The following is a 24,184-nucleotide window of genomic DNA, read 5'->3' as shown; positions in this document are numbered from 1 at the left end:
AAAAAATGGCAAAAATGTTTTCTGTCTCTTTAAAACTTCCCCCACTCTTTTTGGGAACTGAGACCTACATCCCTGCCTCAGGCCTGTAGTCAGGAGGGGCAGGGGAATGTCTTTTGTTCCTTGAGCTGCAGGAGGTGGACCAGGAGGCCTGGCACCTGGCTGGCTGAGGTCCAGGTGGGCCTCCCAGGTGGGTGGAGGTCCGAGATCAGGGCTTGGTCTTAAGTAGAGATGGGATAATTAGAATCATTAACTGTAGTGGAAGGAAATAGTCTAGCTGCTGAGGGCCTTCCCTTTAAAAGCTCTGTATTTCTGCTTTAGTACAGGAATTTGGATTTTGAGATGATAGTCTACCATTTTCCTCTTTTGACAACAAAGCAATACATTTCTCTTTCCTTCTCAACCACTGGTCCTGCTTCTTCTGATGTGGCCTGGTGGGCAAGTGCTGGTAACAGAGACATCTATGTCTTGGAATACACAGAGCGTAATCCAAATACCTGCTAAGTATTTCATCACCTATTTTTACAAGGGTAACTGATTTCAAAAGAGTTACACAGAAAGGAAATAAAGAAAGGAATACGGGAAGTCCCAAAGTAAACGTCTATGTAACACCATGTTGCCAACCTGCCTGGCAGCCTCCCCTCTGGGCCCGGTGACCCGTTCCCTTAATTCCTGGTCTCCCTCCACCCCGGCCCTTCCTTGTCCCCTTCCTTCGTGCTGAGCTGGCCATATGGCCCATCTTCCCTCTCCCAACAGACTCAGCTCGAAAAGTAGGCCTGTCCCTGCCCGGCTCCTACGTGATGTCCTCTGCACTTCAGGCCAAAGCTACATGCCATTATGATGATGAAAACCAGGAAGTTTCTCTCGCTTTCTCTCCCACTGTTCTGTGCCCATTATCCCCCAGAGCCCCATTCCTTCCTTCACTTCCTTTTTGCTACCTCCTGTACCTTAAAACCATTTTTTAAATGGGGTTAAAAGCTTAATATGTGTTTTTTTGCTATTAGGAAAGTTGCACCAAAAGGGCCGAATCCTGGATTTGTGCGATCCAGGCACCAGAGTAGCCGGGGGAGGGGGAGAGGTGGGGGCTCAGGCGACGCCGCCAGGCCCACCCGGGCGTTGGGTTTCCAGGGGTCTTTCCAGAAGGATCGCGGCGCTCCGAAGGTGGGCGCCTGGCGGGTTCCGCCCCCGCCCCTCCTCTGTGCCAGGCTCGGCCGCCCGCTCTGCGCTGGGGGAGACCGGCCTCGGTGGGGCCCGGGCTGGGCCGGCGCAGAGGCCGGGTCCCGGCTGCGCTGGGCGCCGCGGTCCGGGAGGAGCCGGGGCCTCCGGGAGAGGGGAAAGTCCCGCGGGGGCGGCGCGGGGGCGGCTCTGCGGGCGGGGCGGGCCTGGGCGAGGGCGGCCGCGCTGGCTCCCCTCCGCCTGGACGCGCCGCAGCTGCTCGGGAAGAGGCGGGCCCTGCGCGCCCCGCGCTCGCCATGGCGGCCGAGGCGGCGACGCGAGCGGCTTGGGGGACCCCAGGCAGCGGCCGGGCCGCGCCCTGAGCCGCCGCGGAGCCTGCCGCGCCGCGCGCCCGGGGGGGGCCATGCAGCAGCCGCCGCCGCCGCGGTGGCCCCTTCTGTGGCTGCCGCTGCTGCTGTTCTGCGCCGCGGCGCCCCCTCCAGGTAAGGCGGGCCTGGAGCCCCCAAAGGCCGGAGGAAGGCGCTGCCGTGGCGGATGGGGTCCGCGGGGTGCTCCGATCGGGTGGGGGTCCGCGGGGTGCTCCGATCGGGTGGGGGTCCGCGGGGTGCTCCGATCGGGTGGGGGTCCGCGGGGTGCTCCGATCGGGTGGGGGTCCGCGAGGCTCCCTGATCGCGTGGGGTCCGCGAGGTGCCCCGACCAGGTGGGGGGTCCACGGGGTTCCCCGATCGCCTGGGGGTCCGTCTGGTGCCCCGACCGGGTGGAGGTCCTCGGGGTTGCGGGAGCCGACGGGTCCCGCGGGGAGCGAGCCCGCAGCGGGCGTGGGGTGCGCGGCGGGGAATTCCAGCAGTCTCTGTCTAGGAGCTGGAGCACAGGAGGGAGCGGCGCGACGGCCTTCACCCCTCCCGGCGCCCGGCCCCGAGGACACCCCTCCCAGGAAGGGGACACTCACAGTGCGCCGTCGTGAAGCGGGACACACTGTCGCCCCTCTTACCCACCCCCTACCCGCGCCATCCGTGCGGGGAAACAGTGAGGCTCGAGTCTCCTACTTTTTCAAAATGAACAAAGAAAAATTCGAATCCAGGGCTTGGGAGGGGGCCCTCTCTGCTGGCCACAGATTGCTCACCCCGCCATCCCGAACTTGCCCCCTGCCTGGGTGCCCACCCCCGTGGCTGAGCTAGAAGCTGGACTAGGTCCTGCAGCCACGGGGCCGAGACCTCCCTTCGTCGTGGACATGTGACCGCACTCAAACCTTCTCTTGGCATGTTTGATACTGGATATGAAATCCGGATAGCTCCCCAAATCATATACATGGGGAGCAGCATTCGGGGCAGCACCAAGAAATGGCCGGGTCCCTTTAGTTGGGGGCGATGGGTGTCAGCTGACCCAGGCTTTTATCCTAGCCCTGCCCCCACCCAGACAGCCCCTTCCCTGGGCTCTGCCTCCTTCTCATTTCGGCACCAACTGACCACACTTAGAAGCCAAACATAAAAACTAAGAGAAAAGAGGGGAAGGAGGAAGATGTAGATAGAAGTGCCTCTGTATGTTTGTGTTGCGCCGGGTTCTTTCCCATGGACAGACTAGTATCATAGGTTGAATGGCACTTACGTAGTCTCAAGAAGTTAGAAGTTTCTTCCCATTTGAAGTAGTAGTAATGTGGTGTTAGGGATTTGTTCCTTTTATGATTAGCGGTTTTTGCTTGGGAGTCAAATAAATGAGATTGAATCCTGACTCTGCGACTCGCCAGCTTCAAGTCTTGAGCAACCTATGTGTGCCCCTCCCTAGGCCTGCTCCGGGTGAAATTTGGAGATTGCCGGAGCTGTGTGGCCGGCAGGTGGTAAGGCTTCGGGTCAGTGTGGCACTGACTAGTGGTGGTCGGTCTGTGAACTGTTTGTAACTCTCCTGTGGTGGGTCCAGAGGTTGAGACATTGCTATAGCATCCAGGTGCATGTCCATCTTTCTAACGATTAAGTTTTGTTGTATTCGCCAAAAGTTTTGGTCTTCCTGATGCACTGGACATAAACTGGATCCACAGATCCTTTGACAAGTAGTAGGGCTTTATACTAATCTCTATTTTTGCAGCTCTTTGAAAATTTTCATGCTAAGCAGTTAAAAAAAAAAAAAAACCTAACTGGGTTATTTTGAAGATAAACCCTTTTCGCGGTGGCTTGCCTATAATCCTAGCACCCTGGGAGGCGGAGGTGGGAGGATCGCTGGAGGTCAGGAGTTCAAGACCAACCTGAGCAAGAGCGAGACCCTGCCTCTACTAAAAAATAGAAAGAAATTAGCTGGACAACTAAAAATATATAGAAAAAATTAGCCCGGTATGGTGGCACATGCCTGTAGTCCCAGCTACCCAGGAGGCTGGGGCAGAAGATCGCTTGAGCCCAGGAGTTTGAGGTTGCTATGAGCTAGGCTGATACCATGGCACTCTAGCCAGGGCAAAAGAGCAAGACCCTGTCTCCAAAAAAAAAAAAAAAAAAAAAAGAAAAGAAAAGATAAACCCTTTTTAAGTCAAAACACAAAATGAAAATATTTTTTCTTTTTTTGAAATTTTATTCTTTTTTCTTCCCCACCCCCAGCAGTGTCCAAAGTGACGATATTAATAATGGTTATATGCTAAAGGGATAGTAGAAAAGTTTCCACACTTTTCCGTAATTTACAAGTGTCCTTCAGTAACCATGAAACTGCTTTTATGGTCAGAGGGGGGAAAAAGAATATTGGAAACAAATTTTTAAAAAGGAGACTTACAATATCTACCCCTTAGAGTTATTGTAAGGAGAGCTTATGTAAAATATTGAACTGGACACAATTTGTAGCAATGCTTTGTTAAGTGTGGCCATTTGCTCTAGATAGAAAACGTAATCAGCAGCTCAAAAGTGCAGTAAGTCAACTGACTCTTTAGTTACTTAATTACCTGAGTATTGAAGAATTAAGGCTTCTATTTGTAACTGTAGCAGCTGCTGCTTACTTTTCCAGTGGATTGGATGTGTACTGTGCCACAGCTGAAGCTGCTATGCTTAAAGACCACTAAGAAAGACAGTAAATCTCTGACAATATAAAAACCATTGCAAATGAAAGTACAATAGGTAAACTCCTGTTTATCCTTAATCTCAGCAATTGAAAGGATCATGTGGCTAGAATGCTTTTGGCTAACTTTATAAATGATAATCATAGCTACCCCTTGTTGAGCCACTACTCTCGGTCAGACAAGGTGCTAAGCACTTCATATACATTATCTTTGTTAATTTTCTCAAGCATTCTTTTGACATAGGTAATATCCCCGTTTTACTCCCAAAAAGGCAAAACCATTCTTTGTAGAAAGAGACAAATGATCTAGATAAATAACTTGATGTTTAGCATTTCCTGAAGAGAGCAACTTCCTGGTTATGGCTGAGGAATCAGGAAATGTTTTTTTTACTTCTCATCTGCAGGGTGTTGGAGGTGGGATCATTGATACTCGTCTAATTGGTTTTCATCATAATGCCCCCCACACAGAAAAATCCTGAAGGGTCAGTCCTCAGTTGTCTAGATTAAATGATTAATTTAATGTTAATCTGATTTAATTTGATTTAATTTTATTACCTATGTGTGATGTGTGTTAACCAGACTATGCCGTTAAGATATAGGATATCCAATTCTTAAATATGTACAGAGTCTTTTTTTTTTTTTTTTTTTGAGACAGAGTCTCACTCTTTTGCCCTGGCTAGAGTGCCGTGGCGTCAGCCTAGCTCACAGCAACCTGAAACTCCTGGGCTCAAGCGATCCTACTGCCTCAGCCTCCCGAGTAGCTGAGACTACAGGCATGCGCCACTATGCCCAGCTAATTTTTTCTATATATTTTTAGTTGTCCGGTTAATTTCTTTCTATTTTTAGTAGAGACGAGGGTCTCACTCTTGCTCAGGCTGGTCTCGAACTCCTGGCCTCGAGGGATCCTCCCGCCTTGGCTTCCCGGAGTGCTAGGATTACAGGTGTGAGCCACTGCACCCGACCTGTATAAAGTCTTAAACACCTGGATCAAGGTGGGTCAGAGGTGACAGGCAGGTTGAGTCAAGAAGGCGGTGTTTGTTCACCCATCACTTCAACTAGTAGTTGTTAAATGCTACTAGGGTTAGGCACTGAGCATATAAAAATGATTAAGACAATCAATGTAGAAAACAGGGACGTTGTCAGAAGAACAAATACAGTAATTGCATTACAATATGTGCTATAATAGATACACATACACTATGTGCTATAATAAAAAGTACTATAATACAAATATGAAAAAACTTATATAACACTACTTGCTGGGAAGACTTGAGGAAAGTTTGATAAAGGAGGAACAAACTGAGCTGGGTTTTGAATCATGAATAGGAGTTTGTCAGATTGAAAAAGAAGAAGAAATAAAAGATGCAAAATTATGTAGATCCAGAAGAGAACAGGGTAGACTTTAAGGCATTTTAGAGAGTGATAGTGATTAATCTGTTTGACACAAGATCAGGAAGGGTTTTTCAGCCTATTCAGGTCTGAACTCTGTCCTCTAAGCCAGGGATGGGCAAACTTTTTCTGTAAAGAGCCAGGTAGTATACAAACAGATGGTATTCTAGAAGTTTGGTGAAATGACAGATTTCTGAATTAAATATGGCACTTGGGACTCTGATACATATGGAGACTGATCAAATCATGTTTATATGTTAGAAAGTGTAGTTATTTCTCTTCTTGCTTTGTCCCTTGGTTTCCTAAACAGAGTTTTTTGGAAATGAAATTTTGACAGTTGAATTACTTAAAAAGCCCCCTCAAGGAACTCGTATTTTCTTCTATTAAGTGTTGCTTCTCAGTAATAGGAATAATTGCTATCTAATGTATAAGTCTTGTGGATCAGAGAAGTAATCTATTAATCCAGTTCAATAATCCTGGTTTTTTAAATTGGCACTAGGGTGAGAGGTTTTTGTTTCTTTGGGTTTTTTTGTTTTTATTTTTGTGTTTTTTGAGATAGAATCTCGCCCTGTCGCCCAGGCAGGAGTGTAGTGGCGTCATCATAACTCACTGTAACCTCAAACTTCTGGGCTCAAACAATCCTCCTGCCTCAGCCTCTGGAGTAGCTGGGACTACAGGTGGGTGCCACTATGCCTGGCTAATTTTTTGTTTGTTGTTTTTTTGTAGAGATGGTGGTCTCACTATGTTGCCCAAGCTGATCTCAAACTCCTGGCCTCAAGCAATCCTCCTGCCTCGCCCTCCCAAAGTGCTAGAATTATAGGCATGAGCCACCATGCCCAGCCTAGGGTAAATTTTGTGAGAGAACATACCAATAAGTTCTTGGACTGCAAGAAATCTTTTTCAGTTTATTAAAAGCAGTTACAGATGTGTTACATTATCCAAGAGGTTTCTCAACAGGCAAGAAGAATCAGCAAGTACGTTATGTTAATTACAATAATTTTTAAAAACCTCATATTTTAAAATTCATAATTCATAATTCATGCTCAGCACAGCAAACTTTGGAAATATACCAACAGTGGGGCAGTGGCTCATCGGCCATTGGCGGTGAGAAGCCGAGCGAGCTGTGACCTGCGTGAACCCTGCAGCTCTCAGCCATAGCCCCTTTATCCCTCCTTCCTGCCCCAGGGGCACTTCCCAGGAACAAGGAGGGACGTGGCTTGGAACAAAGACAAGGAGGCTGTTCTAGGACAGGCCTTCTGAGACGTGAAGAGGGCGGTTTTACAGGGCGCTTTTTAAGGAATTGTCAGTCCTCGCACTTCCTCGAGGTGCCTGCAGTCCTTTCCTTCTGTAAAGGTGCGGTAAGGTCACAAGAGACTCAGACAGAAGGCAGAGCTGGATTCTGTGGGTCCTCTCACACCGCAGTACAGTGGAAGTTGAAGAAAGTGGAAGGCTGGTCTGGGAGCTCCCACTGTTACAGGGATGCCTTTTTGCTGTTCCGTCTGTTGGTGGGGGTGGAAGCCCTTCCTTGTCACCCTAGGGGTTGAGTGTTTAGACTGCAGAGATGCAGGTGCCAGGAGAAGAAGGGCCGGAGGGCGAGAATGTTCCTGCTGGTTCCTCCCCAAAGATAGGAGATGGTGAAGGACCAGTGCACTGGGCAGAGTGACGGTCCTCTAAAGTGTCCACAGCCTAATCCCTGGAACCCGAGAATGTGTTACCTGATGTGACACAAGGGACACTGCAGATGTGAGTAAGTTAAAGGTCCTGAGATGGGAGAGGGCGGCAGAAAGGGCAGCTCCGGAGAAAGGAGAAGGAGGCAGCAGACCTTGCTGGATTGGAGGAGGGTCCCTGAGCCACAGAATGGGAGTGGCCTCTGCAAGTTGGAAAAGGCCAGGAAATGAATTCTCCCCTGGAGGCCCCAGAAGGACCACAGCCCTGCAGACAACTTGACTTTAGCCAGTGAGACCTGTTGCAAACTTCTGACTTTCCGAACTGTAAGATAATAAATCTGGGTTGTTTTTTTTTTTGTAGAAACAGGATCTTGCTGGTTTGCCCAGGCTAAAGTGCAGTGACTATTCACAGGTGCAATCAGCACACTACAGCCTCCAGCTCCTAGGCACAAGTGATCCTCCTGCCTCGGCCTCCCAAGTAGCTGGGTCTACAGGTGTGCACCACTGTGCCCGGCTAGCCCTGGGTTCTAGGTGGTGATGTGTTACAGCAGCCATAGGAACCTAACACAGGCAGTGAAAGGAGGTCTCTGAGAGTCTTTGACAGGCACTCACCCCGTGGGGCGCTACACAGCCCTCCCTGTAAGGGGTGGGGAATCTGTGGCCTCAAGGCCCCATGTGGCCCTCCAGATCCCCGACTGCAGTCTCTCGGTCTCTCAACCGAATCCAAACTTCACAGAACAAATCCCTTTATTAAAAGGATTCGTTTTATAAAATTTGGATTCAGTCAAAAGGCTGCAGTCAAGGATCACAGAACGCCACGTGTGGCCCCAAGGCCGCAGGTTCCCCACCCCGTGAGACGGGCCTGCCTCCACCACCCCACTTTGCCTGTCTGCCTTTCGCCAGGTTATCGTGTGGCCTGCTAGGAATCGAGGCAAGTGTCAGCTGCCTGAATGAAGGCCGGCCAGAGCTTGCAGGTGTGGAGAGGGGGCACATCTGTAAGTGGCTACAGACTCTTGGTGATGCGTCTTTCAGAGGAAGAGCTGGGGACCAGGCTGTAGGCTGGTCTGGGCACTGCTCTTTGATGACACATTTACTGAAAATGTGTGATTTGAATTTCCTGCTTTGAATTCTGGAACAGCATGTTTTTCGAACCTTTCTTTCCACCTTTGGGGCATTTCTCATTAATCTTTCATTCAGAGAAAGTGTTAACCTCGTTGTGTTTTCTTTGTGGAGGGGAGGCCCCCCTCCGTGAAGTATCTGCTTGTGAGGGGCTTGGGCTTGTTTCTTTCTTCCAGGTCACTCCAAAGAGAGGGTTCTGATATTGGTGGTGTTCCCTGGGGAGTATGTTATTTCATTATTTATAGTTCTCAAACTGTAATGTGCATAAGAATCAGCTGGAAAGCTCGTTTAAAATGTAGATTTCCTGGTCTGGCCCACGGCCTGGGAATCTGCATTTTAGCCCATACCCCAGTGATTGTGATGCTGGGGCGTCTTTGAGAAACACAGCAACTCTGGTGGTGCCCAGAAGACAGTGCTCTTCCCATGCGCCCCTTGGGCTTTGCATACCTGATGTGGGGTGTTGGCGTGTGTGCACGTGTGTCTGTAGGGGCTCACCAAACACTCCCTTGGGACCAAACCTGGGGCTAATGTCACCTATTCACTAGTTTAACCTTCACCACAGTCCTGTGGGTTTACTGTTATTGATCCCTTAATCCTGAAGTGGAAACTGAGACTTGGACAGCTTAAGTAACCCACCCGGAGTCAAACTCACTCACTGGGGGTGGGACTGGGATCCCAGTCCGGCCAGACCCCAGGGCCCAGGATCAGATCGTAACTGGAACCTGCAGGTGAAAAGGCCACTCCAGGCACCTCTTTTCTTTCTACTGACTATGCCAGTAGGGCCATCTTTGTAGTCAAAGGTGGGGCTGGGAGTGGCGTATGCCCAGAGAGAACAGGTAATACCATTTCTGCACTTTGACAAAAACTGCGTGGTACAAATGACATTGGTGATGTGCATTTAAATATTTCTGCCATTGATTTTTCTCTTTTGGACTCTCTCTCTCTCTTTCTCTCTCTCTCCCCACCTTCTCTTATTCTCAATCCCTCTCAAGACCCTCTTTCCCAGCTGCCTGCGCCCCAACACCCGAGGATGCGCCTGTACAACGCCGAGCAGGTGCTGAGCTGGCAGCCCGTGGTCCTGAGCGGCAGCGCGCGGCCGGTGGTCTACCGGGTGCAGTTTAAATAGTAAGCTGGGCATCGCTGTTGGGGCCTTGCTGGCAGCTGTGGGGGAGCCGCAGGGAACCCCAGGGCCAGCTGCTGGTGCCTGCCCTTCTCGGGGTTGTCACCAAACCCGTGGGAAGCAGGTATTTCTCTGGTATTTCTCTGTCTCTCCGGGACAGAGATTTCACAACCTCCCACTCATCCAAAGACTTAAACAACATGACAGTCAGCGAACTCTGCTGTCTAACCACACAGCTTCTAGCTTTGGTGAAAGTTTATTCTTTCACTGGTTTCAGGAGAAGTGTTGTTAAAAAAAAAAAAAAAGAAAAGAAAAAAAAGGCTTCATTCTGGTCATGGAAGGGCAATGTTTAGTCTTCATCTTCTTGAAGTGTAAACAAACATCTGATTTATTTAACCTTATGCACCAAATACGGCCTGATCAGAAATGTATTCAGTTAATCACGGTGAATGCTCAGTCTCTCCGCTGGTTTTCCATTCTGTGCGTCATCCTGGCCCCTCGTTCCATCTCTCGCCTCCTTGCCAAGCTTTTTTGGAGTCGGCCCCCACTTGATTTCCGCCTAAACCCACATAGGAAGAAGGCAGGCAGAGTCCAAATCCTCAGTTATTTGTTTACCTTGCTAAATAGGTTAATCAAAGATAAAGGTAAAATTATTGGCTAAGTCACTTTATACTACTAAATAAACAACATGTAAAGAAACGACGCGCTCAGTGCTGGTGAGAATGGGGTTGGCGGACAGTCGCTCCTCACAGCTGGGCGCGGGAGGGATCAGCACGGCCTTTTTCGGGAAGTAACTCTGCTCCGCTCTGAAGAGTCAGGCAGATGTCCGCATTACTTTATCCTAAACGGACACTCCAGGCCCCCCCCCCCCCCCCGTCAGAAAGAAAAGACACAAAAACTAGAATCACTGAAGTGTGATATCCATCAGTAGGAAAATGGCAAATTGTGGCATGCTAACTTATGCTTGCACACTGACCAATAGGCAGCCACTAAAAAAGATAATTATATGTCATCTGGTAGAAGCTGCAACTGTCTAAAATTTGGAATGTCTTTAATGATCAAGAATAGAAAGATAATGTGGAAAAATTATAGGCAGTGATTTATTAAAAGAGTGGGTTTCCAGATAACATCTTATTCATTTTATTTATTTATTTATTTAATTTTTTGTAGAAATGGGCTCTTGCTGTGTTGCCCAGGCTGGTCTCAAACTCCTGGCCTCAAGTGATCCTCCCTCCTCGGCCTCCCTCTTATTCATTTTTCAAGGTCCACTGTCACGATAACTATAAATCACCAGTAATTATAAATTACCAGCATGAAATTACTTATGACAAATGGAATAATTTGCTAGGACAAATTATTCCAAAACTGTGTCTGCACAGTTTGCAGAGCCCGGTGCAAAATGAATACGTGGGATCCCTTGTTCAAACAGGATGAAGTATTTTCAAATGGGGACCACAGAGCATCAAACTAAGCACCCTTCTAAGAGTAGGGCCTGGTGTGACTGGACAGGTCACGTGCCATGAAGTTGGCCTTATTCTCAGCATCAGTAGAAGTAATGTCCTAGAGCTAAACAAGAAACTTTCGGTGGAAGAAGTCACAGCTGATGTATTGACTTAGCCCTGAGAGCTGCATTATAGGCTTAGCATTCCTGAGCCTTCACCAGGGAAGTACGTTTGTGGGTTGACAGAGGAGGTGCCTCTAAACACTAGAAAAAACTTCATTGAATTTTTTTTAAAGCCTTTGACAAATGATAACTACCAGTAATGCTAAACACACACACAAAAAAAACTTTGACAGAGTTTCGTATCATCAACTAACCTGTTTCACTTTGTCTTGTTTACAGGAAGCATTTTGTAGATATTTTTTCAGGGATAGAGTGTGGTTTTAATAAAAGAAACAGAGATTGCGGTACATGTGAATGACTGTCCCTGTTAGAAAAAGTTGAGGAGGTCACTAAAAACTAAAAGAGAGGCCAATTTTCTTTTGTTTTCCAATTGTAGATTTGATGATGGCAGAGGGCCTTTGTTTTTGTTTTGTTTTTAGATACTTTTACATGTTTGGGACTTTGTATTAATTTTGAGCCCTGCAAGACTTAAATTTCAGTCCTTTTTGTCTACGATAAAGCAGTGCTATAATTATAAGTGGAGGTACCTTTGTTTTTTTGACGGTCACAGTAACAAAGCCAAATTACCTGGGACACTTTGTGGGAGAATTTAAAGTTTAAATCAGGGGTTGCAGATGGTGGTGGTTTGGCTCCCAGTACATAATTTGTTTTAATTAGTTGCCAACATTAAGAAATCTGGAGTTTTCACCTTAAAAAAAAAAAAAAAAAGATGATTTTTGGTCTTCCTTGAAAATGCAGGCAGTCAGACGCAGGACCCCTTCTGGGTCGCACACACTCTCAGCCCTGCCCAACCCCGTCTTCCCGAAACATTTTTTTAGTTTGATTTTTTTCTGATTTTAACAGCAATCCATGTTCTTTATAGAAAATCTAGAAAACCAAAAAAAATTAGTATAAAATTAAAATAACCTATTATTCTACACTCCCCAAAATAATCTGTCATCTCATTTTAGTGTATTTATCGCTAGACCTTTTTTTCCTAAATGCACGCACTTGTTTGGAAATGTGTGTGTGAGGCAGGCGCAGTGGCGAGTGCCTGCAGTCCCTGCTACTCGGGAGACTGAGGCGGGAGCATCACTTGAGCCAAGGATTTTGAGTCCAGCCTGGGCAACATAGCAAGACCCTGTCTCTAAAAGAAAGAAAGAAAATGTGAGTGTGTGTGTGTGTGAGTGTGGAAACCAAACCAAAATGGAGTCACGCTTTTGGGTTCTACCTCCTCTTTTTTTTTTTCTTTTTAACTTAACATACTTAAGTGTGTGAGTTTTTTTCATATAATTATTTCTGTGTACTCTTTGTGTTGTATATTTTATTATATGAAGTATTACATGTGCTGTATTTAACTTTTCCCCGCTCATGGGCATAGATAGCTGACAGCTTGTGACTCATAAGTCACATTGTGGTACGTGAGTCATCTCTGTTTATTGCCTTACATTTCTAGAAGAGTAGTTGCTGGGTCAAAGGGGACAAACTTAACATTTTTGCAAGTGACCTAGCAGAGGCTGGACATAGCTCTTGAGTAGCACAGGTGCCCAGCCGGTGTTCCATCTCTCAGGGACAGAGTGAGCAACGGCAGTGGCACGGGTGTCAGTGAGCAGGGTCTGCACTGCCCTCGAGGAGGAGCCACTCACCTTGCTGTCAGGGTGAGGCAGGGAGGAGGTTAGAGTATCTTTAAGTATCTTTATACCCGATAAAGCAATCACTTGCCCCTTCCGGAGTGTGCCTCACCCAGAGGAAGGGCCTGTGGTCTGGGGTCCCTCTCCCCATTGGGGTCTGTGAGCCTGGGGCTGGGTGCTGTGTGCATGTGGCCCCCATCGCGAAGTGGCTTTCACCTTGGGACTTATCACTTGCCACTTTGAAGGCAGGCACAGCGCAGTCAGGGTCAGAGGTACAGTTAGAAAAGTGTGGTGTGTGGAAGCTGGTGGCCTCGGGGCAGGGAAGGCTCCTTAGCCTCATCTTCTCTGTCCCCCGGGCCTTGTTTTCTGGGCCAAAGTTGCTATCCTAGATGAGACACTGCCCACTGCCCCTGTCAGGCTCCCACCAGCCACCTCCTTCGATTCTCTGAAGTCTGTCACCTAGGACAAGGACAGAGGTCAGAGCTGGGGACTAGAGTCCCATGTACGGGTGTGACATTGGGACTCTAGGAAAGGTACTGCTACTTACACAGGATGTGTGGCCATGTATTTGGCAGGGTTTTCATATGGGTGAGGCAAACCCTCTTTAAATGGGCAGGTATGGAGTGAAAACAAGCTCTTCACTAGCAGGAAACATGAATAGGGTTTGCATTAACACACTGTCATTCATTCCTAAGACATAGGCTGCAGAGACTGAGCTTGAAGCATTAAAATCAGCTGTGGGATAGAATGGGAGAAAGTATTTGCAAATCTTATGTCTGATAAGGGACTTGTACCCAGAATATATAAAGAGCTCTTACAACTCAACAATTAAAAGACAAATAACCCAGTTCAAAATTAGGCAAAGGATTTAATTAGACTGTTCTCCAAAGAAGATATACAAATGGCCGATAAGCACATAAAAAGATGTTCAACATCATTATTCAATAGGGAAATGCAGATCAAAACCACAGTGATACACTACTGCACACACACTAGGATGGCTACAATCAAAAAGATAGTCTGGGCATGGTGGCTCACATCTATAATCCTAGCACTTTGGGAGGCAGAGGTGGGAGACTTGCTTGAAGCCAAGAGTTTGAGACCAGCCTGGACAACAAAACAAGACCCCATCTCTATAAAAAATAAAAAAAATAGCCAGGTGGGTGGTGCTCGCCTGTAGTCCCAGCTACTTGGGAGGCCAAGGCAGGACGATCACTTGAGCCCAGGTATTCAAGGCTGCAGTGAGCTATGATTGCACCACTGCACTCCAGCCTGGGCAAGAGACCCTGTCCCTAAAAAAAGAAAAAAAAAAAAAAAAAAAAGATAGTAGCAAGTGTTGGTGAGGATGTAGAGAAACTGGAACCCTCATACATTACTGGTGGGGATATAAAGTGGTTCAGCCACTTTGGAAAACAGTTTGGCGGTTCCTCAAAAAGTTAAAGGTAGAATTACCCTGTGTCCCAGCAGTTCCACTCCTAGGTAGATACTCCAAAGAACTGAAAACATATATCCACACAAAAACTTCATAATAGGCAAAAAGTGAATATGATCCATCTGTCCACCAGCTAATCAATGGATAAACAATATGTGGTTTGTCCATACAATGGAATATCATTGGCTGGGCACGGTGGCTCATGCCTGTAATCCTAGCACTCTGGGAGGCCGAGGTGGGTGGATCGTTTGAGCTCAGGAGTTTGAGACTAGCCTGAGCAAGAGCGAGACCCCATCTCTACTAAAAATAGAAAGAAACTAGCTGGACAACTAAAAATATATAGAAAAAATTAGCCAGGCATGGTGGCGCATGCCTGTAGTCTCAGCTACTCTGGAGGCTGAGGCGGGAGGATTGCTTGAGCCAGGAGTTGGAGGTTGCTGTGAGTGAGGCTGACGCCACCACACTCTAGCCTGGGCAACAGAGTGAGACTCTGTCTCAAAAAAAAAAAAAAAAAAGGAATATCATTTGGCCATAAAAAGGAATGAAGTACTGATATATGCTACAAGATAGATGGACTTTGAAAACATGCTAAGTGAAAGAAACCAGCCACAAAAGACTGATCATATTGTATGATTACATTCAGAATAGGGAAATCTATTGAGACAGAAAGTTGATTAGTGGTTACCTAGGACTTGCAGGGAGAGAGGGTTGAGAGAAAATGAGGAGTGACTGCTAATGCATACCAGACTTTTTTTTCTTTTTTTTTTTTGAGACGGAGTCTTGCTCTGTCACCCCGGCTAGAGTGCAGTGGTGTCATAATAGCTCCCAGCAACCTCAAACTCCTGGGCTCAAGTGATCCTCCTGCCTCAGCCTCCCGAGTGCCCAGGACTACAGGCGTGACACCACACCCGGCTAACTTTTCTGTTTTTAGTAGAGACAGGGTCTTACCCTTGCTCAGGCCGGTCTCAAACTCCTGAGCTCAAGCGATCCTCCCACCTTGGCCTCCCAAAGTGCTTGGATTACAGTCATGAGCCACCGTGCCCGGCCAGATATCAGATTTCTTTTTGGGGTGATGGAAATGTTCTAAAATTGGTGTGGTGATGGTTGCATAACCTTGTGCATATACTAAAAACCATGGAATTGTACACTTTAAAAATGGGAAAATGATATGGTATGTGAATTATGTCTCAATAAATCTGTTTTTTAAAAAAAATCAGTTCTGAGGAAACAGTTACATATGAAGAAGAGAGGATTCTGTGAATTGCAATCCTGTTTTCCTTCCCAGCACTGCCAGTGAGTGGTTTGAGGTCACCCCCGAGTCCATAGGGGTCAACTGTACACAGATCACAGCGACAGAGTGCGACTTCACCGCGCCTGGCCTCTCCAAGGGCTTCCCGATGGATTTCAATATCGCTCTGCGCCTTCGAGCTGAGCTGGGAGAACTCCATTCTGCCTGGGTGACAATGCCTTGGTTTCAACACTATTTGAACGGTAAGAAAACTTGATTATAAACCTGCCTTTATACTTTCCAGGCTTTCTTCACTTGCCTCTTCAATGAGCACACAGTGACCTTGGAGGCTGATGCTAGGAGAGCCTGACTTGCTAAACCAGGGGTCAGCAAACTACAGCCTGCAGGCCAAATCTGGCCCGCCACCCGTTTTTTCTAAATAAAGTTTTATTGGAACATGGTTATGCTCACCTTTTAGTGTGTCTGTGGCTGCTTTCATGCTGCAACAGTAGAGTCGAGCAGTTGCAGCAGGGACTGTTGGGGCCTGCAAAACCTAAATTTACTCTGGCCCTTTCCTGAGAAAGTTTGCCCACCTCTGTACTAGAAGGATGCTAGCATACTGGCCTCACTGATCACCTTTACCTGTTCTGGTGCAACTTCTTTTATGTTGAAGAAAGACTTTCATTCAACCTTGAACAGAGTCCGGCATGTGGTAGGTATTCAGTAAATATTTGTCGAATGATTGAATGAACAAACGTGTCCCCAGATATTGGAAGGAGGCAGAAGGACCTCAGATACTGGTTCCTACATTTGTTCCTTCAGTGATTCATTTGTCACATGTCGGCTGTGCCAGTTGTCTCTTTAGTGTCTGTGGTTCCTGCACACGGAACTTACTTGGTTCCTGATTCAAACAAACTAAAGTATAAGGCAATTGAGGAAACGTGATCACTGTATAGATACATGATGAAATATTGCGCAATGGTTAGTTCATTTTAGGTGTTATAATGGCATCTTGGTTATGTTTTTAAAAGGGAGGGGTGGTCCTGGTTAAGATAGTAACTTTTGTATTAAGTATATTTTACCACAATAAAAAGAAATTGGGGAAAAAGAGGGAGCCTGTCTTTTAAAGGTACATACTGAAGTATCTGCAGATGAAATGATGTGATGTCTGAGAGTCAGTCAAAATAATTGAGATAGTCCAAAGAGCAGGAGGAGCAAGGACAAGATGTGTGGGCACAGAAGAAACAAAACTGGCCGTGAGTTGATGGCTGATTAAGTTGAGTGATGAGAACATGAACATTTGCTGTGATCTTCTCTCTACTTTCTATGTGTTTGAAATTTTCTGTAATAAAAACGTTTTTAAAGAATCAGTGGTTTGTGCTAGGTGCTGTGAGGGACAGAAACAGAAGACAGGGCAGTCCCTGCTGGCTGGTGATCTGAGGACAAGCCACTTGTCCTCAGGTAGAGAACCAGCACCCAGGTGAGCTGAAAGAAACAATAGTTACTGCCACTGCCTAGAGGACGAGAGATGGTAACAGAAGCAGAATGTGTCGTGAAAGTGGGTCCCACACGAGCCGAGCAGTGATGTTCTTGGTTAGTTACTGGCTAGGTGGGCTTTCCCGCCCCCGCTTGTAAAGCTTGAGGCAGTGGTGTTCTCAGATCACACCGACCACTGTCCCTGCTTTTGGTGGCCTTATATTCAGTGACCGAGAAGATGGTTTACTGGGTGGAGGAATGAGATGGTGGCTGGAGGAGTCGGGTGTGGCATCACACCAGCCTGGGTTTATGACCACCCTGCCATTAACTGGCTGTGTCACTCTGGGCAAGGAATGTCCCTGTGGCTCCAGTTTCCTCATCTGAGAAATAGGGGTAACATTACATGGCTGTTGTCCAGCTCTGAGTGAGCATGCCCGGAAGCCGCCCCCGTGGGTTCTCCATTGTTCCATTGAGCCGTTCTTCCTTCCGTGCTTGGAGAGAAGGCACATTGCTTCCTCCTCTAGAGAAGAGGCTTATCAGGTTGATATCCGAGTCCAGGCCTGGGACTTTCCTAAGAAGGGCGGGTCTGTGAGCACTGTCCTTTCAGCTGTGTAGTGACTAGGCGTGGCTGGTGTCCATGCTCCCGAGCAGTAAGGGACGTGCCCAGAGGATGATCCTGTGGAGGTGAGAGTCCTGTGCCTGGCACCAGGCCCTGCAGGTACTTCTGCAGATCCTGTCACCTGGCTGGGGAAAGGGAAGCTGGAGAACGAGTGTGCCCACCTCTGTGAGTAGGTTGAATGAAAAAGCTTTTTGTCACTAGCACCAATCTGCGAACGTCACTCTGGCTGGTGGTGGGTGAGACCCAGGCCTGCTTTTGCACTGGGCATTGTGTGGACTCAGCGTCTCCACCAGAACAAGCGAGATCAGAGGGCACAGGTGCCATTGCATATAAAAATATGTGTGTGTGTGTGTGTGTGTACACACCCACACTGTATATATTCTATCGTATTATATCTATGTATGTATGTGTGTGTGTGTCCCTATGTACATATATAGTTTTCTGTTTGTCATTCTTTTTCAGTTACTGTTGGGCCTCCAAAAAACATTCGGTTGACCCCAGGAGAAGGCTCACTCATCATCAGCTTCTCCCCTCCCTTTGATGTCGATATTGCCACGGCCTCTTTTTCATATTACGTCCATTACTGGGAAAAAGCAGGAATCCAACAGGCAAGAGCGTATTTCTTTGTTTTGATTTTGTCTCTGGCATTTCTGGTTTAGCAAAAGAAAGAAAAGTTTACCGTGGGCAAGGAGAACAGGGTATGCCAGTATCTCCTTAGAGGCTGAGCCCTGAGCCTGTTCTAATCTTCCTCTGCAAGACCTGTTTTTCCACCCACTGTGCTGAGACTTCCCTCCCCAGATCGATCTGAAGGGCCCCTCTCTGATGTCACATCGTTCCTGTTGTTTGGGGTCCGGACTTTGCTCGTACGTTTGCTCGTGATGCCTTTGCCACACGGTGGAGTTCGGAGGAGGTTTTGTTGGGCCCATTTCTGCAACAAGGTATCCGCTAGTGCAGTCTGGGAGTTTAACTATACAAACGTTTCAACAGTTTGCAAAGCAAGCTTATGTGAAATAGGTGGGAAAACGGGAAGGAGAGAGGAGCAGCCAGGGAGAGGTCCCAGCAGGTTGGAGGAGGTGTGGCACGTGTGGAGATAGCGGTGCCTAGATGAGTCAGAAGCACAAGCCACGAGACAGGCTTCACAAGGTGGGTCAGGTCACAGGGGCCTGATCAGCCCTGGGCAGTACGAGAAAGATGGTCTTGAATCCTCTCCAGTGCCGAATGGTCCCAGCTGTCTGTAATTCTTTTTCGGTTACTATGGGGCCTCCAGAAAATATTTGGGTGACCCCAGGAAAACTTTGTAAACTGTCTGATTTCCTGAATTCAACATTATTGTAATTTTTAATAACAACAAGAGCTTATGTTTATGGAGAGCTTTGTTTGTGTTTGGTGCTGGGCCGGCATTTTAGATGCCTCATCTCATTTCATCTTTATACCAACCTGTTTCACAGAGAGGGAAAGAAACCAAGTCATTGGGCAACTTGCCCCAGGTCAGCAGCAGGCAGAGCAGAGCAGCCTAGGGCCCTGCTCTTACCCACATTTTCCTGCCACATGCTTTATATTCCCACTTTCTCTTCCTTTCTGTATGGTGAGCCGAAACAGGGGAGGGCACGAGTCACTGAAGGACAGACCTGGCATCTGGGGAACAGGGAAATAAGCATTTCCCCAAATCAGAGCTCAAGATCTGGGTCAGCTGGACAAGAGCGAGCCGGGGGAATGCAGATGGGCGAGGCAGCCGCCTCTTCCGGGTCCATCTTCTGGTAGGGATCAGATATGGTCCTGGAAATGCAGGCGACAGGATGGAAGCTCTGGCCACGTTTTCCTCCACCCTTTAGTTGGTTGCTGACCGAGGGCACCGGGTTATGCGTTCCTTCCCCAGTCCATACTTTTGTTTTCTTATGATGGAGTCTGTCGCTTCACTGCACTGAATCGGCCCCCAGGGGGCGACTTGCTATTGGCATCCTAGAGCCGGGCGGGGCCGCCCGGTGCAGGAGGACCCAGCCCCCAGGACGCTGGAGCCAGCCTCACTTAGCCTGTGCTGAAGGCGAGGAAGGCGCCCAGACTGTGCTTCCGCCGCCTGGCGCTCGCTCAGCTCCTCGGCACTCGGCTTCCCCGGCTGCAGTTTCCTCTCGTACAGGAACCAGCACATTTCAGCTCGAACTAGAAGAAGGTTCGGAATAAAAGGAACATTATTTCCTAGATTAATTTTTTTCTGTTTGTTGACTAATTTGAGGTATCTGGATCTGATTAACCATGCAACACAAAATGTTGATTTTAAAGGAGAAAATGTCATCCTAGAAATTGGGATTTGCTAAATTCCAGTGGGCTGCGATGGGCCCTCGGAGACCTCACAGCCAGAAACACAGCCCTGAAGCCATCGGCATCTTTCTTAACACGCTCGCCAATTCTCACGTGTCGGCTGCAAGCCAGTGACTCTTTAAAAACAGCATCTTGCTACTCTTTGGTTGTGGCAGTCACTGTGGATTTGAGCAAACAGTGGAAAAGGGAGAAGTGGCTTGACTGTGTCTATTCGGGTGACTTACAAGTGTGGTTGTGGTGTTTTTTTAAACAGGTTAAAGGCCCTTTTAAGAGCAACTCCATTTTGCTGGATGATTTAAAACCCTTCAGAGTATACTGCTTACGAGTCGAGGCACAGCTGTTTTTGACAAAAAACATCATCAGACCTGGGCAATTAAGCAACATATCTTGCCACAAAACAACAGCAGATGGTGAAATATACCTTCTTATGTCCTTTCTGAGCTGGGAAAATAAGACTCCTAAAATAGTGGAATCGGGAAAAGCTTCTGAGGTGGCAGTTGGGAGGGCGGGGAGACCCGGGGAGGTGGTGAGAAGAGAGCGCTTGGCTGCAGGTACGAGCTTGTGCTGAGATCTGTAGTAGCGAAGGCTGCCAGGCAGCCAGCACCTGCTCTATTTTATTACAGGGTCGCCCTTACTAGCTATGAACTTAAACATACTGGGCGGGGGCGGGGGGAGTTGTCCATTTTCCTGGGACAGAAACACTCCTTAAGCAGTGCCGATGGAAAATTAGCTGATGTTTGCGTCGTGCGTGGGGTGGCATCTTGTTCACTTTCGTATTGTCTTTTTAGCCTCCACCAAGCTTCAGCAAATCATCCTGATCTCTGTGGGAACCTTTTCGTTGCTGTTAGCCCTGGCAGGGGCCTGTTTCTTCCTGGTCCTGAAATACAGAGGTCTGGTTAAACACTGGTTCCACACTCCACCCAGCATCCCGTCACAGATAGAAGAGGTATGTGCACAGGCATCTGAATGGGTGACACGTCAGCGCTCCACTGCCCCCGCCCCCGGCAGCCCCTAAGAGTGCAGCAGTGGACAGAGCTGTGGACACAGAGATTTCAGTTAAAAATGGTACAGGGTTATTAGTACACCCATGCTCTTAGTGGCATTATTGAGTCAAAAGATAGAAGCAACCCCAATATCCATTGACAGATGAATGGATCCCCAAAATGTGGTCTAGCCATACAATGGAATATTACTCAGCCTTAAAAAGGAAGGAAATTCTGACACATGCCACAACCTGGGTGAACCTTGAGGACATTATGCTAAGTGAAGTAAGCCGGTCACAAAACCACAAGTGCTGTCGGATTCCACTCAAGTGAGGTCCCCAGAGCAGGCAGATTCATAGAGACAGGCAGCAGAATGGTGGTGGCCAAGGGGCAGCTTGAAGAGGGAGCTTGTGTTTAGTGGGGACAGGGTTTCAGTTTGCAAGATGAAAAGAGTTCTGGGGACAGAGGTGGCGGAGCTGGCTGCACAATAGTGTGCGTGTACTTGGTGTTACTGAGCTGTACACTTCAAAATAGTTAACACAGTAAATTTTGTGATGTGTATTTTATCACAGTTTAAAATTTTTATTAAAAAGAATGGCAAGGGGTTGGCTAAAAAGGTGGCCTGGCCTGGAGATTGGCTGCAGTGGGTCCCTCTCCAAGGCAGTTAGTCCTCTTCCCCCTGGAGAATGCCCCCTGTGAAGCCAGGCTGCAGGGTACGGGGGCTGGACTTTCTCCTTCCAGAAGGCAGCAGAGAGGATAAGCAAGAACACGAGTGCTGGGGCCGCCAGTGCGCTTAGGAGGGTTCCAGGGAAGAGTAAACGCCCAGAGCTGTAAGCACCAGGCCTTGCCCACCGAGTGCTCACTGGCTGTGATTAGCTTTCTGAAGGACTTGAGAAGGAAAAATGGATCAGGTCTTGTGGAAAGCCTTGTTTTCCTGCACAGCCCAAGCCCCCTAAGGCTCTGAGGTGGCGGTCAGGACAGTCTTAGGATCAGAGGCTAGCTGAGAAGAACATTTCAAAGTATTTGCTTCTAGAGGTTTTGTATTATTCTTCAGTAAACCCAGGTAAAGGTATTGGAAACAGAATCTCATTCTGTTACATCCAGAATGAATATGTTAGATAAAGGTCCAAGTCTGTAAAAACATAGTGATGCTTCTAGAAAGAACTATAATCACTTGTTCCTCCCTTTGTCATGATCTATTTAAAGAATACAGGTATTATACGGATTATGTAAGTGTTGAATTGCCTGCTAGAACCTCTCTGGTTGATACTGTCGCAAAATAGCAGCTTTCAAATGTCTCAGAATGTGAATAACCTCTCTCTCAGGGTAGAGCTACCAGCTGGGCCCTTGGGAATGAGAATGAATTTACAAGTTGTTCCTCCGGAGCATGAATGTAATAAAACACAGTCTTTGCACTTACTCTCCTAGCAAAGTGTGAAAATACCTACCAATGTCTCTGAAGTTACATGAGCGTCATGAATCATGTTTCACTTAAACTTCTGAGGTTTCACAAGTTCACATGATTCGGTTTGGTTCCTCTTCTAGTCGGCCGTAGTAAGCTTACTGTAGCTCTGTGTTTCGCAGCGTTTCCAAGAACTAGGCGCTAGGTTCTTGGTAACTCTGCGAGCTTATGGCCAAGCCTAATGCCAGGCAGAGCACATGGGAAAGTTAAGTGCAGAGAAACAGCCCCTCATGTTCCGGGCCTGGGCTTCCCGCCTCCCCAGGGGGCTGCACCGCCTAAGGCCCCCGGCCCCAGATACTCTCTGTTGTGTGTTGCATGAGGTAGAAACAAGCGGGGGAGGAGGGGTCCAAGAACAGTGCTGTGAACTTTCCCCGTTTGTCCCCTCATAGCTGAAGGGGAGCTCCCACTTCCCCCTTCGCTGTACACTACCTTAGGGACGTGTAGGACTGAAAACCCACAGGCCTGCACTGAAGGCCCCAAGCAAGAACTTGCTTTCCCCTTTCATGCTTTTGGCGTGGTAATGCGGTTGGCCCTTGGATTAGTACTAAAGGTACTACTGAGGTGAGGGGTGAAGGGGCGTTCAGGTATTAGAAGTTATTTCACTGGTGGAAAGAAGACAAAGAAAAAAGTTGTTGCGTCATTGGTATACGGTATAAAGTTACACCTGGATAAAATGGAACTATGCCAACTAAAGCTAAAGGAAAAGGTCTGGTGTGTTGAACTGATCAACTAACTGCAATTTTGGTTTTCATCCCCGTCAAGTATTTAAAGGACCCGGCTCAGCCCATCTTAGAGGCCTTGGATGAGAACAGCTCACCAAAGGACGATGCCTGGGACTCTGTATCCATCGTGATATTTCCAGAAAAGGAGCAAGAAGATGTTGTCCAGACACTTTGAACCAAAGCACTGGTCCAGCCTGCCAGCTCCCGGGAAGAGGATGTCGAGCCAGTGAAGCTGCTAATATTCCTTCTGGGCGTTTCAGACACCGGGTGCTCCACATTCCTGCCTCAAAAACATCTTCAGGGCCTCGTGAGAGATGGCAGGTCTCATGGGGGAGACAAGCTTGTTTTCTTTTTCTTTAAAATAAGAATTTTCTAAATCATACAATTCTACGGAGATATCCTAGAAAAATTAAGGCTTCTCTTAAACACTAAAAAGGCATGTATTTATTCTTAGCAAAATGGATACGGTACAGCTCTGATATCTTTTTCAGTATTGGTTGAGATGAGCAGTCAGGAAACCGATCCTTTCCTCAACTCTGGCAGATGAGCCCGGCACCTCGGGCAGGTCACATAAACCTGTCCCAGCCTGTCCCAGCGAAGGACACTGAGCAGCCCTTCACGTACAGTCCGCTGGCTTGAAATGTGATTAATCCTGTAAATATTTTCCTAGTAATTTAAGTTTTGTTTTTAAGCTAGAAATAAAAGATTGTAAACTTTTTAAAAAGTCCCTGTGATGTCTTTTTTCTACAATTCACCTTTATTTTGGTCTATTTTCTGTAGTTTCAACTTTTTAAAATTACCTATGTAAACTTGTGTTCTCTTAAATAACACCTGCTGGAGCTCCTGAGGCCTGCTGGGGAACTCAGCAAGAACTTTCTTAAGCTGTCACTGGATTCCTCAAAAGGTTATAGAGGGGATTTTCAGAAGCTGCATTAATACTTCATTTACATGTGACGAGTCACACGGTGTTGACCAAGCCAGGGGTTTGGGGGCAATAAAGAGAACGAGCTAATAGACAGTGTCACCCACAGAGGGTGCAAGTCATCTGACTGTGCCAGGATCGGTGGGCTCTTTTGTGCAAAGGATGTGTATTTAAAACCCATTTATATGACTCTTACCGTGTGGGAAATGGATGTGTATGGGATGGGATTCCATCTCCCACACAAAGCGACCCAGTAGCTATAAGCCTGCTTTAGGGAAAAGCCCTTCAGGCAGTC

The 24,184-nt window shown here is 47.6% G+C and overlaps 1 protein-coding gene across 1 annotated transcript; it reads left to right on the top strand.

Annotated features, from left to right (window-relative positions):
- Positions 1-1,449: 1,449 nt before the first annotated feature.
- Positions 1,450-23,659, top strand: IFNGR2 (interferon gamma receptor 2). The gene is made up of 7 exons (XM_069474991.1): positions 1,450-1,655; positions 9,368-9,500; positions 15,447-15,652; positions 17,947-18,092; positions 20,054-20,210; positions 20,589-20,746; positions 23,008-23,659. Exons 1-7 carry the CDS (start codon positions 1,577-1,579, stop codon positions 23,140-23,142), a joined length of 1,014 nt encoding a protein of 337 aa, XP_069331092.1. The 5' UTR covers positions 1,450-1,576; the 3' UTR covers positions 23,143-23,659.
- The last annotated feature ends 525 nt before the right edge of the window (positions 23,660-24,184 follow it).

The sequence above is a fragment of the Eulemur rufifrons genome, chromosome 7 (assembly GCF_041146395.1).
Source record: "Eulemur rufifrons isolate Redbay chromosome 7, OSU_ERuf_1, whole genome shotgun sequence".
NCBI classification, from domain to species: Eukaryota; Metazoa; Chordata; class Mammalia; order Primates; family Lemuridae; genus Eulemur; species Eulemur rufifrons.
This window is presented reverse-complemented; position numbering and strand designations above follow the sequence as displayed.